This window comes from Oncorhynchus kisutch, linkage group LG8 (genome assembly GCF_002021735.2).
Source record: "Oncorhynchus kisutch isolate 150728-3 linkage group LG8, Okis_V2, whole genome shotgun sequence".
NCBI lineage: Eukaryota > Metazoa > Chordata > Actinopteri > Salmoniformes > Salmonidae > Oncorhynchus > Oncorhynchus kisutch.
This window is the reverse complement of record NC_034181.2, coordinates 28,138,325-28,152,294: the sequence shown is the minus strand read 5'-3', so window position 1 is coordinate 28,152,294 and position 13,970 is coordinate 28,138,325. Positions and strand designations below refer to the sequence as shown.

The window sequence follows — 13,970 nt, the reverse complement described above, 5'->3', positions numbered from 1 at the left end:
TCAAGGTGACTAACAAAGATGAGGACCAAGAGCAAGAGAGGGAGTGCCGTGATGTAGTGCCCAGAACTAAAGAATCATTGTGGAATCTGAAAAGACACATATCCCAAAGGCATGATGGTGTACTTACTCCGTGCACATGCTAAAATAAATTAACTAGGCGGGTAGATCACTAAGTGTCATTGTAGCAAAGTATATATAAACTAAAAATCTAATATCTTAAACGTTTCGTTCATTTACGTTCTATTATCTATACAATAGGCCATAATTGATTTGGCCCAATAAGCCACGTTCAAGGAGCTTTCCGTTTTGATTGGGTTACTTTGCCTAAAAACCTTTAGGCCTATACATATTTTGTTTTTAAAATGCATCTCTGCCAAGAGTGGCCAAAAGGGTGTCCCGGTGGCTCTTGTTTCTAAGTGAATTCAAAAGCACTAATAAGTCATTATTCGTTTAATTTGTATTTAATTATAAGTAAGACACCGCCTATTACCCGCAATTTATAGACTATAATGATTTAATACAACGAAATGTTGTTTAAATGCTGTACGCTTCACCAAATTGTCACCAGCCTATTGTGTCGCACTCACAAATGCTTCACAATTTATTTATTTGTAGGCTATAGCCTTGAAATAATATAGCCTAAATAATTTTCTCCTGACCTATTTAGTGTTTATATGCTGTTTAATGTGACATATAGGGTACTAGGAGGTAACTAGCCGCCTGGGGTAACTGCCCCCCCCCCCCCCCCTGTAATTCTCATTAAGACCACAAGATATCACCAAATTAACACTTTCCCTGGCTGCTCTTGCTCAACATCAAAATTCCTCTGCGTGATCACAACTTAAGTTAGAGCTATATATTTGTTTTAAATATATATGTAGGAAATCCTTAAGATAAATAATCCACTTGTTTTGAGCAAAAAATGTAGAAACGTTTTGAGTAAAGTATAGTTATCTAACACATATTTGTACATCGCGCTCTAACGTACAATTGACCTTATTTTAGCACCCAAAAAACGTAATACTTCCAGGTCAACTGTAATATGAATACCATTGTAAAGCACAATTTCTCCCCTTTACAGCAAAAACATGATGAGACCTTCATGCTGCCCATCTCTGCATGATTAAAGAAGGCAATGAGCTCTGTCGGGTGGGGAAGCGAAACCTACTGAGTGATAGGGAAAGGGGGAGATAAACTGTGTGGGAAATTGCTTTTTTTCACCCGATCTGTCCAATTTACCACCTCTAAAATGTAAATAAAACACTATGAAGAGTTTATATAATGTGTCATTTACATACCTATTTGAAGGTTTGTGTCGAATTTGAATCGCGTTTGTAGAGTGGCGCTAAAGTTATCTTCATAGGTAAACAGAGGCTGTTGCGGCTTTGTGAGAATCATGATGGCTTGCAGTGATGACGCAAAAAAAATTATGCATTCAGTTGTACAATTGACTAGGTATCCCCCCTGTCCCTGTCCCTTTCTTGTTTTTAATCTGCCAGAGAAGCACTACACCTGGTGGAGAGATGCTGTACGACATAGAATGAATTGCATTATGCTTGCTGTACATTACGTCATGGCACGTCACAATTTAACGTACAGCGTCAGAGGGGTCCGTTTTTTAAAACTTTTCTCAAATATTTTTGGGCCATTACCATGTCAATCAACGCTTGAGTAGAAACGTAGTTTTACACCCCAGATTTTGATGCCAACACAGCTGGGGTAACTAGCCCCCAGGGGTAAGTTACCCCTTTATGGTTATGAATGTGTTTCTCCATGACATTTAGACAATGACTAGCCTGGTTAGTTTATGCTAACTTGATAGCTAGCAACTTCACTAGCAGGAAATGCTAGCCATCTAGCTAGTTAGCATAAGCTGATAGGAGGGCTAGCTAGCAACATTACTACCAGATCGTCTGAGGTAAAATACATTAAAAAAGATAACGTAACTTAATTGCAGTTGTAAATGTTTCCACTAGTGCCTGATAGCTTTACAGTTAATGCAAATTTTTAGCTATTTCACCCAGCATTTTATGTCATATAGCTAGATGGCTAGCTACATTTTTAAGAGAGCTTTTCAGTTGGCATCTCTCCCGCTGTATTTAGTCACAGGCGGGGGCTGGATTAGGAGTGAGTAGTGCAGAAGGGGGGCACATGAGTTGTGCTCCAATTTTACTGAGTTATGAGTTATTGTTATTAAATGTTATATTTCATGTTATTAGTTATATTCCATTATTTTATTAATTAAAAACAACTATTGAAAACCTTTTGCTCCTGAATGTCATTTTAAAGTGCTGGGATTTAAAATCTTGCATTATTCAAATCATATTTGGTACAATTGTACATAATAGATTGTATGGAAAAAGAACAACAAAGAGAGAACAAGGGAAATGAATGTGCAGGTGAGATAAAAAGAGGGACTTTACATCAAATCTCCTCATAGTACAGATATTAATAGCAACATGTGCGACACCATTTCCCCCCATATTTTATTTAAATAATTAAAATAAGACAACTAGGCTTAGCTTAGTATTACTTACTAAAGCATTTCTAAATAAAACAGATGAATTTGATTTTAACACTCTTGTGTGAAACCCTACAGTATGCCATAATCTTCTACGGGGTAACTGGCACCCCCGTGTGTGTTACCTCGGTACTTTAAAAAAAAGCCCCTTTTCTAAAAACAACATTTCATGAAATAACATGAAATATAGTTTATTTGCCTACGCATGACATTCATCCACATACCATGTTTTTTCCAAGCGTTGCTTTTTTGTGTCAGCAATTAGACATTGTTCTTAGGGGGTGGCTAGTTACCCCGTAGTACCCTAGCCTATTTGAAATTATGTTTGCTTCTTACATTCACTTTTTTCATGTTAATTAAAATCATTTTTATACAAATCCGTATGGTTTGGTTTGAGTACTTAAAAACCAATTGGTACGTCCATGAAGTCACAAAAATAGATGGGTGTCGGTTAAATTGAGATTTTAATGAATGGAGCGAATTTGGAGCAGCAGTTTTTTTCCTGTGATTGCGGAGTGGTTTTAGTGGAGCAGCAGGAAAAGACATGGAGCGCCGCACCTAACCACTAAACTCTCCTCATATGCTCTGATGATTGGTTCCAACATTTTAGCATTGTTGCTGAGCTTTTCCTTTTGCAATGGCAGTCATGCCAGTGTTGGGCTCTTAGTGTTGGGCTCTATGTTGTCATAAGATGGTGTTATTGTCGCATGCTGTGGTTGAGAGCGAGATTGGTTCACTGAAACTGTGTTTGTTCTAATTTTAGGAAAGGACAACCACAGGAGATTGGTGGCACATTAATTGGGGAAGACGGGCTCGTGGTAACAGCTGGAGCGGAAAAGGTGGAATGATCTCAAATACATCAATCACATGGTTTCCATCGATTTAATGCCATTCCATCTGCTCCGTTCTAGCCATTATTATGAGCAGGCCTCCCCTCAACAGCCTCCACTGAGGTCAACACATTATATTTTCATCACAAGATCCTTGTTAACTGCAGACACTATTGCAAACAAACAAGTACTATGTGGAACTGACCCAGACCCATTCCCATCCACAACAATCAGTGGGGGAATTTCACTATCATTTGAAGTTTTACACTGTCATTCAGGAGGTCATACAGTAGGTCCAAAATGGGCTACAAGAACCCTGGGATGTTGCTTAGGTAACTTTGGTGCTGTCAATCACAGCTTCAGAATGAGCCAGCTACCCAAGGAGGATGTTTGTCAAGTACATACAATTATATGAGATTTGTCACGGTTGGGGGTCGACACTCCGGTGGTTGGTCACTTGAGGGTCTTGAGTTTTGTTTTACCTGGTCTGTCAGGTAACGGGGGTATAGCCGAACCTACCCCAGTTGCTTTTGATCCGATTCCTTGTCCGCTCGTTGTCCGGTTTAGGTGAGACTTGGATAAGTAATAAGAACTGTTTCCAGGTATAAGTACTCAAGTTGCCTCTAGATTCTCTACCTTTGGTAACTTATATGTATAGCTGGTCTGGTTCGACCAGGGCGTCCCTCTCCTTCCTCTGTAGTAGACTATTATAAATTAACCCCTTTGTAATAACTGTACTCAACGAGTCTTAGTTATAGTTTAGCATATCGCTTAACAATTAAGCGTCCAAATGCACATTTATTTGTATTCAATCATCAAGCATCAACACAGCAATTCACATACACTTTTTATCCAGTAACAATAAATTCCTAACTTAACCCTATATCAGTTTATAACGTGTCTACGTGCAAGTATATTTACCAGGTCGGTAGAGTAGAGCGTATAAGCCGGCTTGGTCAGAGGTCTTTCTGAATTTAGGTATCAACTATGTCTCTTTGTAGGAACCCTATCGCTTATACTATAGTGAGTAGTATTACCAACAATTCCCGAATCCAAAATTCTTGAACTGAGATTGAAACAATACTTGTTCAGTACTCGCTATTCCGCTCAGTGGAGACTGTGTCAGGGTCTACTTTGTGAGGTATTACAATCACAGGTTTACCAAGTAGATTTTAGTTCAGAATTGGTTCAGTAATAACCGATCTCACTTACCCAGTAAAGCCGTAATAAGTAGTCCCAATTGGCTAGGTTGCAGTGCAGTAGCTCTGTCTGTAGATTTGATCACATTTTGCTTCTGACTCTCAGCCCCTTATATACAATTGCATTTTACTCTTTAGCATTTTCAACATGTGATTGAGACACACAATTGTATCTAAGGCAAGCCACATTTTGTCCATGTGGCTTAGGACATACAAGTTATTTTATCATAAACCAAGTTCCGACATGAGCTCTACCCATTCTTTGTCATCTACCACAACCTCACCATGCTTCACAGTAGGTATGGTGTTCTTTGGATGCAACTAAGCATTCTTTGTCCTCCAAACACGACGGGTTGAGTTTTTACCAAAAAGTTATATTTTGGTTTCATCTGACCATATGACCAATTGCTCCCACAGTTGATTTCTTCAAACTAAGCTGCTTACCTATTGCAGATTCAGTCTTCCCAGCCTGGTGCAGGTCTACAATTTTGTTTCTGTTGTCCTTTGACAGCTCTTTGGTCTTGGCCATAGTGGAGTTTGGAGTGTGACTGTTTGAGGTTGTGGACAGGTGGCTTTTATACTGATAACAAGTTCAAACAGGTGCCATTAATACAGGTAACGAGTGGAGGACAGAGGAGCCTCTTAAAGAATAAGTTACAGGTCTGTGAGAGCCAGAAATCTTGCTTGTTTGTAGGTGACCAAATACTTATTTTCCACCATAATTTGCAAATAAATTCATGAAAAATCCTACAATGTGATTTTCTGGATTTTTTTTCTCATTTTGTCTGTCATAGTTGAAGTGTACCTATGATGAAAATTACAGGCCTCTCTCATCTTTTTAAGTGGGAGAACTTGCACAATTGGTGGCTGACTAAATACTTTTTTGCCCCACTGTACATACAGATAGTGGGTAAACCTTTTAATGAATGTGACTAGGATACTGCCTCTGGTAGCCTAACTGAGAAACCCTTAGCAACACAAGTAGTGGACCATTGATAAATAATAGGCCACATCAGACAGTAAAAACCTAGGATGACTACTGAAGTAACAATATAACGTTTAAATGTGGAGGGGCGCGCTCCCCTGGAGTCGGTGAAGGGATGCAGGTGTATTGGGCGCCTATAGCTTACGGCCCATGTACACTAGGGGGTGGCACCGCACGATGAAACACTGCTTTCCATTAGGTAGGTAGCCTTAGGTACAGGTGCCTGTGCGGGTATAGCATAGCTAGGGCACCCATGGCACGGATAGGACTGCTTTTAATAAATGGTCAATACGAAGTATTGAGGCACATTTATTCTACTGTTAATGTTCATGAAAGATTGGAAAGCCGCGCAAAAATGCACGTTCCACCTCACCAAATTGCGCGACATTGAGCAACCTTCACAGTTCCATTTCTGTAAATGGCCAGTCCACAAATCTAACCACTGTGCGGCGGTAAAGCTCCAATATATATAGTCTACTGTAGGCTGTCTGCTCGCTGACACTGACAGTGTGATCGAAGCTTAACTCAAAAAAACGTTGTGTATTCATAGAGTGGACGTTCGCGTACAGAACCGGACGAATGAGTGTTCACAATTTGAAGGGCATAGGCTACCAAACAGTCCAAGCCACATCGGTTTAATCGACGCAGCATTTGCATTCGCCGTGAAAAGGTTGTTTTATCATTCAGAAGCTAATAAGCGCAACGGGTGAATATGAATGTACGCCTCGTTTGTTTATGAAATGTATCTTCCTCCGGTGAACCTGAAAGCTCGAAGCACTTCACTTGGCAGCGTACCTGTCCTCCACTCTGACATCGCCAGTGTGGAACGCGCTTGGATGCCGATAGTTATATTTGAAGAACAGGCAGGTCTGATATTATAAAAGTATCGTAACAGGGAAAAGCTATTTAAACCTCATCCTCTGACAAGCCTTAAACACAATAATAGCCCAGAACTATTCATCCTCAGGAGAGGTAGGCGCCGAACAGTCATCAGAATATACTCAACTAACCAAGTCTTCATTCGGCGTCTGACAACATTTCATCTCTAATCTTTACTGAACAGGTGATGTAGTTATGTAATAACATATTAACTACTGTACTTATTGTAAAGACATGTCGTTGCATGACGCTGCCAATGTAGGCGACCTGAGCGCAACACCGAATCGAATCCTGATCATAATTTCTGAGGATTTTATGTATTTAATCTGGTGTCCTTTGATTGTCACAGAGTTATTACATTGAATAAACATGATCACAACAAGCAGTCAAAACAAAAGCTTGCCCACTTGGTGGTGACATGCAATCTGAACAAACCCTGTCAGTGTTCATGTTTACATTATCAAATCAAATGTATTTATAAAGCCCTTCGTACATCAGCTGATTATCAGTTTGAGTTGTCTTACTCAGAAATGCAGTGCAAAGCACCATGGGTTGTTGGTACAAATCATGATATGCTAATATGAATTGTATGTATTATAGTGCTCTCATTGTATTTACCCATATGCCACTGTATGAAAGCATGGCATCCATCCATACTCTGCTTCTCTATCATGTTACATTTTGCTCTGATTGAGTTACAGTTTCAGGAAGGGAAGATAGAGGTTGGGGTTCAGATACAGGAATATAACCACTGAACACATGTGGGTAGATGAAAAGCCAGTAAGTAGTTTGCAGAGTGATTGTATCATAATGAAAACCTCCTAGGGCATTGTTATTTCGAGTGGAAAACTAATTTGTGCAACTAGACTGGTGTTCCCCCATGCATCAGTGTTTGTATACATTTGTACTAATTAACATGGCGTAACTCTTTTGATTGAAATAGGCACTAAACCCATATTCTGGTCATTATTTACGATCATGTTGTCACACACATTCAATGATGAAGACACACAGATGCCCTCTCTCTATCATTATCTCTTTAACACACACACACACACACATGCTCTGAGATAAGATCTGAGACTGAGACACCAAATTAAACCAACCTTTTTTCTCTCAGAATGGCCTTGAAATAGGAGCAGAATTAGGCCACACAAGCGACTGGCTTCATTCAGTCATTGGGTGATTGGATTCCTGAATAAATCCATTTACACATTTACATCTCTTCAGTCAGTCACTTAATTTAAAACATTAGTACCAATGGATGTTGTATACACAAGTTAACTTGCCAAGATATCTGTGATATGCTAAAGCACATAAGACTGAAGATATGACCTCATCTCAGAATGGCTTTTTTTAATTCAGTTTGGTCTATAGGGTCATTTCAACTATAGATTTTATTTGGACATTTTTCCTCTCTGACAGAAAAACACATTGCAAACCCTGGTTATTGCAATTCTATTAGTTTGGCCTATGCCCTCTGGCATGATAAACTGGTGAACTCACAGAAATGTTTCACATTAGATGGATACAAAAATAAGTATTGACAACAGATTGATGTGGTTTCCTGCAGACATAAGGTTAGTTTTGATGCTAAAAAATGGATACATTCACTATATTTTGAAGTGGTAATAACCCATGTATATGTCATTGATACATGTGTTGTTATAAGAGCATCATTTTCTATATATATATCATAACTTCAGAAAGGCATCTGCAATTCCAATAATCTATTTGCATTTCTATACCATGAATATGGTTATTGTACTGGATCTTATTGCTCTCAGACGTTTACACCCCTAGTGTCTCTTATCATCAGCCTGTTCGACTCCTTGGCTGGGTCCCTGAAGCTCCTGCCAATAGCTCTCAATCCTACAGGCCTCTCATGGTCTCATTCTGCAGCTCACAGACTGAACAACCCTCAGAAGATAGCGACTTAGGCAAAGAGTATTTTTTTTTCGTTTGCCTAAAGAGAAAGATTCATTATTTGAGTGTGTCCTAATTTCTGTTAAAACAGAACCCAAAGGATCTCCTGAGTGGTACAGTGGTACAGTGGGACAGTGGTCTAAGGCCTAAAGGCTGTGCCACTAGAGATCCTGGTTCGAGTCCAGGCTCTGTCGCAGCAGGCTGTGACCGGGAGACCCATGGGGCGGCCCACAATTGGCCCAGCGTCGTCTGGAGTCAGGGGAGCGTTTGGCCGGCAGGGAAGTTCCTGTCCCATTGCGCACCAACGACTGCTGTGGCGGTCGCCAGGTGTACGGTGCTTCCTCTGACACATTGGTGTGGCTGGCTTCTGGTTTAAGTGGGTATTGTGTCAAGAAGCAGTGCAGCTTGTCTGTGCTCTCGACCTTCGCTTCTCTCGAGCGGGAGTTGCAGCGATGGAACATGACTGTAACTACCAATTGGATACCACGAAATTGGGGAGAAAAAGGGGTAGAATAATAAATAATGTTTAAAAAATATATATATATAACCCAAAATATTGTACACCCATGCAATCATGCTCCTGTAACCACAGGCCCACCGGTTAAATTGTAGGCTGTTGGTCCCACAGTTCAGTCAGTGGCGAGATTATGAAGTCACCCCTCTTCGCACTCATCCACTCACACAAACCCAAAAGCATGTTGTGTTGTCGCATCCTCTGGCAAGGTCTTTTGAAGGGATTTCACATTTCTCATTAAAAAGATAGCAGCGGGCAGGACGGAACACTTGGGTATTTAATTGACTTTGCTTTGAGATTGCATAAGCCTTTAAATCGTCCAGATCCACGGGGCCTGTCTAATGTTCCAGTCATCCAAGCACAGCCGCCTTGTGTTCTGCCTCTACTGATTCTCCTTAATGACTGGAGCCCTTTTTTTCTATGTTGTTACTTTCTGTACAATTTGTTGGATTCCGTCAGGTTACTGGCTCAGACATGGTGCCTCTGCAGAGAGATAGTCACCAAATCCTATTACCCAGACGTGAATTGTCCTTCACTGCTAACATCATAAGGAAAGTGGGGGGGGGGTTCTTCTGGGTCCCAGTTGCTCTAGGACCTTATAGAGGTCTGTCTACAATTGTGGCAGCAGCAGGACATAATTTGCATCCCTGTGAGGAGGGACATATGGCCCTGGAGCGCGGCAGAGCAAATCAGCACGCTCTTCAGCTGTAATTTAAACCATTAACATGGAAGATGTGGGCTGAATGTGATCAGTCTTAACAATGCTGCCAGAGTCATTGACTTTAATGAAAATCTGCAGAGAAGACCACCACTGTTCAGGATATCAACTATATTGTTTTGGTTTATGTTATGATAGGCTACATCAGAACGCATATAGGAAATATTAAATAACCTTGAATAGAATGAAATACAGTATTGCATTAAATGAAATATAGTATTGCATTATTTCAATCCTGTATCTGAGCATGAAGCTTTGGTTATGACTGGTATTGTAGGTGCCATTTGTTTTTGCTATTTTTCTACAGCCTATATACTTCTGTTTCTACTTTTTAGAGCTGTATGTATTCTTGTGTGTTTGGTGTAAGGACCGCCTCTCTTTTGCTCCTGCTGTCCCTCTTGCTCTCTCAGGGGGGTGCATGTAAACATCATGACATTCAGCAATGAGAAGTGGTTGCTGTCAGTCAGTGTAGTCCGTCTATTCAGGCCCATGTGTAGTTCTCAGGGAAGACATGTAGCTACAGTAGATAGCTAACCTTGTCCTGCTCATAATATAGTGTGCACTCTCCTTTCCCTTACACTAGCAGTTGTTAGTCAGTCAGTGTGTTTCCTTTTTCCTAAATAATGATCTTATTATAATATTTTCCTGCTTTTTGTATTGCTCACTATCAGTCCTACTACCTCCTCTATCCTCCCTTTCTAGTTATCCAGTAATTCTGTCCAGACCTCATCCCCCCCATCACTCCATTGGCTGCTGATACTGTAGTTATCTCTAGCTGTATGTGACAGCGGCCATCGGGACTGTGACACGTTGACGTCACAGATAGCGACTGTGAGGCGGTTGGCTGAGAGGCACAATGCAAGTGCACAGCACCAGTGTCACCTCAGAGTGTAGAGAGATAGAGAGGCAGAGAGTGAGCGTAGCCATCATTTTAGGTGTAGAATTAGATAGACAGGCAGAGTTAGAGTGAATAGAAAATTACAGGGAAGAGGCAAAATATAGGAGAATAAATGAGAGAGGAACAGTGTGTGTGAGACGGAGACGAACAATGGCGGGAAAGGCTAAGGAGACGATGGAGAGAAAAAGGAGATAAGGAGTGGAAGTGAAGGGGATTATGTCATGGAGAATGACATAAAACCAGAGAGAGACAATGTGTACAAATAGGAAAGGAACAAACATGATATAGGCTACTGTGTATGGTTGAGAGACATAGGATGATATAGTCTAGCCTGCCTGACTCTCATACCCAGTCAGCGCTGCTCGTTTTGTACCCACCCTCTCCCACGTGTGCCGTATCACCAGCCACCCTCCTCCTCAATTCCTCTACAAAAACACCATATATGGACTATAGACATGTGTCCAGGGACCAGGCTATTGGTCCACATAAACACCACCATGTTACCATGAATGTACAGCTCAGCGGGACATGTCACGTGAATTGGATTGACCTTCAAGGAGCTGTAGCTCTCATATCTGCTCTCTTCTAGAGGTAACGACTCTGGCTCCAGAATGTCATGTGACTTATTGTGAGACCAGATAAGAATTTTTGTATGTTTTTGGTTTAAGAGACTTGTAAATATTAGAGGATGATAAAGATCTAGCCGCTTTGTTTTCACACCATCCCTTCTTGTTTTCCTGTCTTGTTTTTGATCATTTGCCTGCAGTTAAGATCTGGACTTATCTTACTATTACACTGAACTGCCATTTGCTCTGTGATATAGATAACGGTATGGTGTCTGTACTTTCAGATAGACCTTATAGAGGGTGAGTGAATGTCGTGTTGGATAGATGCCCAATGGTCTTGGGAGTCAAGAGGTGCCCTCCTTTTTTCTCCTCGGACAGTCAGAGAGATGGCGTCTCTCCTCCAGCCAGGCATCTCTCCTCATGTCTCTGTCTCCTGACCCCTGTGGCTGAGTGATGGAAATGGGAAGGGGGCCCAGACTGGCCCTGAGTCATGTCTCCCAGCCCCATGGTCACTCACAGGCCAGAGGCTGCATCATACTACACGTTAGAGGTCTTCATGGTTCCAAAAACCTGGACCCGTTCTGAAAAGGATTTGTGGCTTTCCCACACGACCCGATATGCATCATATTTTTTTTTTAAAGGACACCCGTTCCGAATGTAGCTGGGGACAATGGACCCGAAGACCTGTTCAGATAGAAAGATAGAAAGAAACCTCAGACTGGGCACTGCCAGTGCCATCAATAAACAAGTGATATTAGTCTTTAAAAATTGCCTATAACAAATCACTAAAAATGATTTGTTGTGTTTCAATGTGTAGCATATTCAAAGGTTTATAGCCTGGTGTTTTATTGTTTTTTAAACTTTTCTAAAGCAATCATTCAGATTTGAGCACTAAATGCATCAGGGCACTACATGCAGATAGGCTATGGCATCTCCACTCTACAGTATATTTAGATATTTTATAAATATAATGCTTAGGCGTCTCCACTCTACAGTATATTTAGATATTTTATAAATATAATGCTTAGGCATCTCCTTCGAGACCGAGCGAAATATAGAGAAATGCCGGCGCCATGTTCCTATTATACAGATAGGCGTACAGAAGGGGGCTAATTCGTGAATTTTCTATCCAAATGTTTTTAATAAAGATAAGCATTATATTGTTAGATTAAAGGAGTAATTCTGGTAGGCCTGAAACATTCTTCCTCAATTGTCAGAGGGAGTTGGAGTGCCAGTGTGCACTGCCTTCATAGGCCTGCAGTAGCGAAACCTAATAATAGCTACACCACACCAAACCTTCCCAAAAGTTTCTTAACTTTATTAGAGTAATACCAAAAGTCAGTCAAGTCATTATTTATAGGCCTACCGGTAATTCTATTATATTGCGGCAAACATAACATTATAGTTGGAACTTCATTTGACCATAGAAAATGGCTCAACGGAATAAAACAAAACACATATTTAAACTGAACCGGTTTAAACGTTCACGAAAGTTTGAAAGTTTTGAACAGGCTTGTATTGCAGCAATTGCCAACAAAGGCGAGTTCCTACCGTAGGCCTACCCAACAAATGACAGCAATAGACTTTTTTTTACAACAGGCCTACTTTTAACCTATCTTAAACTAAATGCGGAGCATAAAACTTAATAATAATGATATACAATAATAATGATAAAACAAATTATAATAAATACGAAAATAAATAAAAGTTTGAAAATTGCATCAAACCTAAATAGCGAGTCCATTTGGCCACGCCAACGTTCTTCTCATATTTGTCCACCCACAGAGGAAATTCCCCTTGTTGACTTCTTTTCACTATACACTTTCTTCACTAACTTTTGTTTTACTTCAATGAAAAAGGCCTCCATCTTCGCAATCAACAGTAGCCTAGGCCAAGCCTCCTTTCACTCGCTCTCGCTCGCCCTCCTCAGCAGCAGGCGCACGTGAGGTGAGTGGCCGGAACCAGTTTCAGGTGGGCATAAGCTATACAGTACGTTTTATTTATTTGCAATTGGCTGACCCAGAAAACAAATTTGCATAGTTCTCATTACCTCACACATTAAATTAACAGGTCCAATCGGGTCTAGTCGGTAAATCAATTTTGATTGCACATACCCGAGACCCGTGGCAATTATATCAGACCCGATCCAGATCCAAGACAAAAGTAAGAATTTAGGACCCAGATCTCAGAATTTTGGGTCTGTTGGACCTGTGAAAACCTCTACTACAAGTGCCCTCTAGGGTTCTCTTTCCGTCTCTATCTCTCCCTTTCTCTCTCTCTCTCTTTCTCCCTTTCTCTCCCCTTTCTCTCTGTTGTCATTACCATTCTATCAGGTTGTATTGCTGTAGACCCTACAGCGGTTTCCGTCGCTCTAGCAGATGTTCTGAGCTGATATGAACTTACTCTGCGTCTCCGTGGTTACCGGAGGAATGGCAGGCGAGGTGGCTCCTGTACAAAGAGAGCTGCTGAGATAAGCGGTACACCGGCGTGTTCTCCTCACTCTATTTCTGAGTTGGTCCAAGAGCTGTGAGAGGTGTAAAGTGTAGGAAGGCATAAATATGAGTATGAACTGTTGCCCCCTCCTTTACGCTCTCTCTCTCTCTCTCTGTCCTCTCTCTCTCTCTTTCTTCCTTCCTTTACTCTCTCTTTCTCTCTCTCTCTCTCTTTCTTCCTCTCTCTCTCTCTCTCTCTCTCTCTCTCTCTCTCTCTCTCTCTCTCTCTCTTTCTTCCTTTCTCTCTCTCTTCTCTCTCTCTTTCTTCCTTTCTTTCTTCCTTTCTCTCTCTCTCTCTCTCTCTCTCTCTCTCTCTCTCTCTCTCTCTCTCTCTCTCTCTCTCTCTCTCTCTCTCTCTCTCTCTCTCTCTCTCTCTCTCTCTCTTTCTTCCTCTCCTGTCTCCACCTCCTCTGCTCCACACCTGCTGCAACTCTCCCTCTCC

General features: G+C 41.1%; 1 protein-coding gene across 6 annotated transcripts in view; it reads left to right on the top strand.

The window, feature by feature from the left end:
• The window catches only part of LOC109895935 (inositol polyphosphate 5-phosphatase K), a 43,108-nt gene that overhangs the window by 3,805 nt on the left and 25,333 nt on the right, over positions 1-13,970 (top strand). For 2 of the 6 annotated variants that reach the window (XM_020490047.2, XM_020490049.2), the window contains one exon: positions 3,285-3,360. The exons of 2 other annotated variants lie outside the window; for them this stretch is intronic. In XM_020490047.2, the coding sequence (XP_020345636.1) occupies positions 3,285-3,360 (76 nt within the window). Of the gene's footprint in view, positions 1-1,654; positions 1,737-3,284; positions 3,361-6,011; positions 6,599-13,970 lie in introns of those variants that run through there. 2 more of the 6 variants (XM_020490050.1, XM_020490051.2) reach the window with 2 other exon arrangements.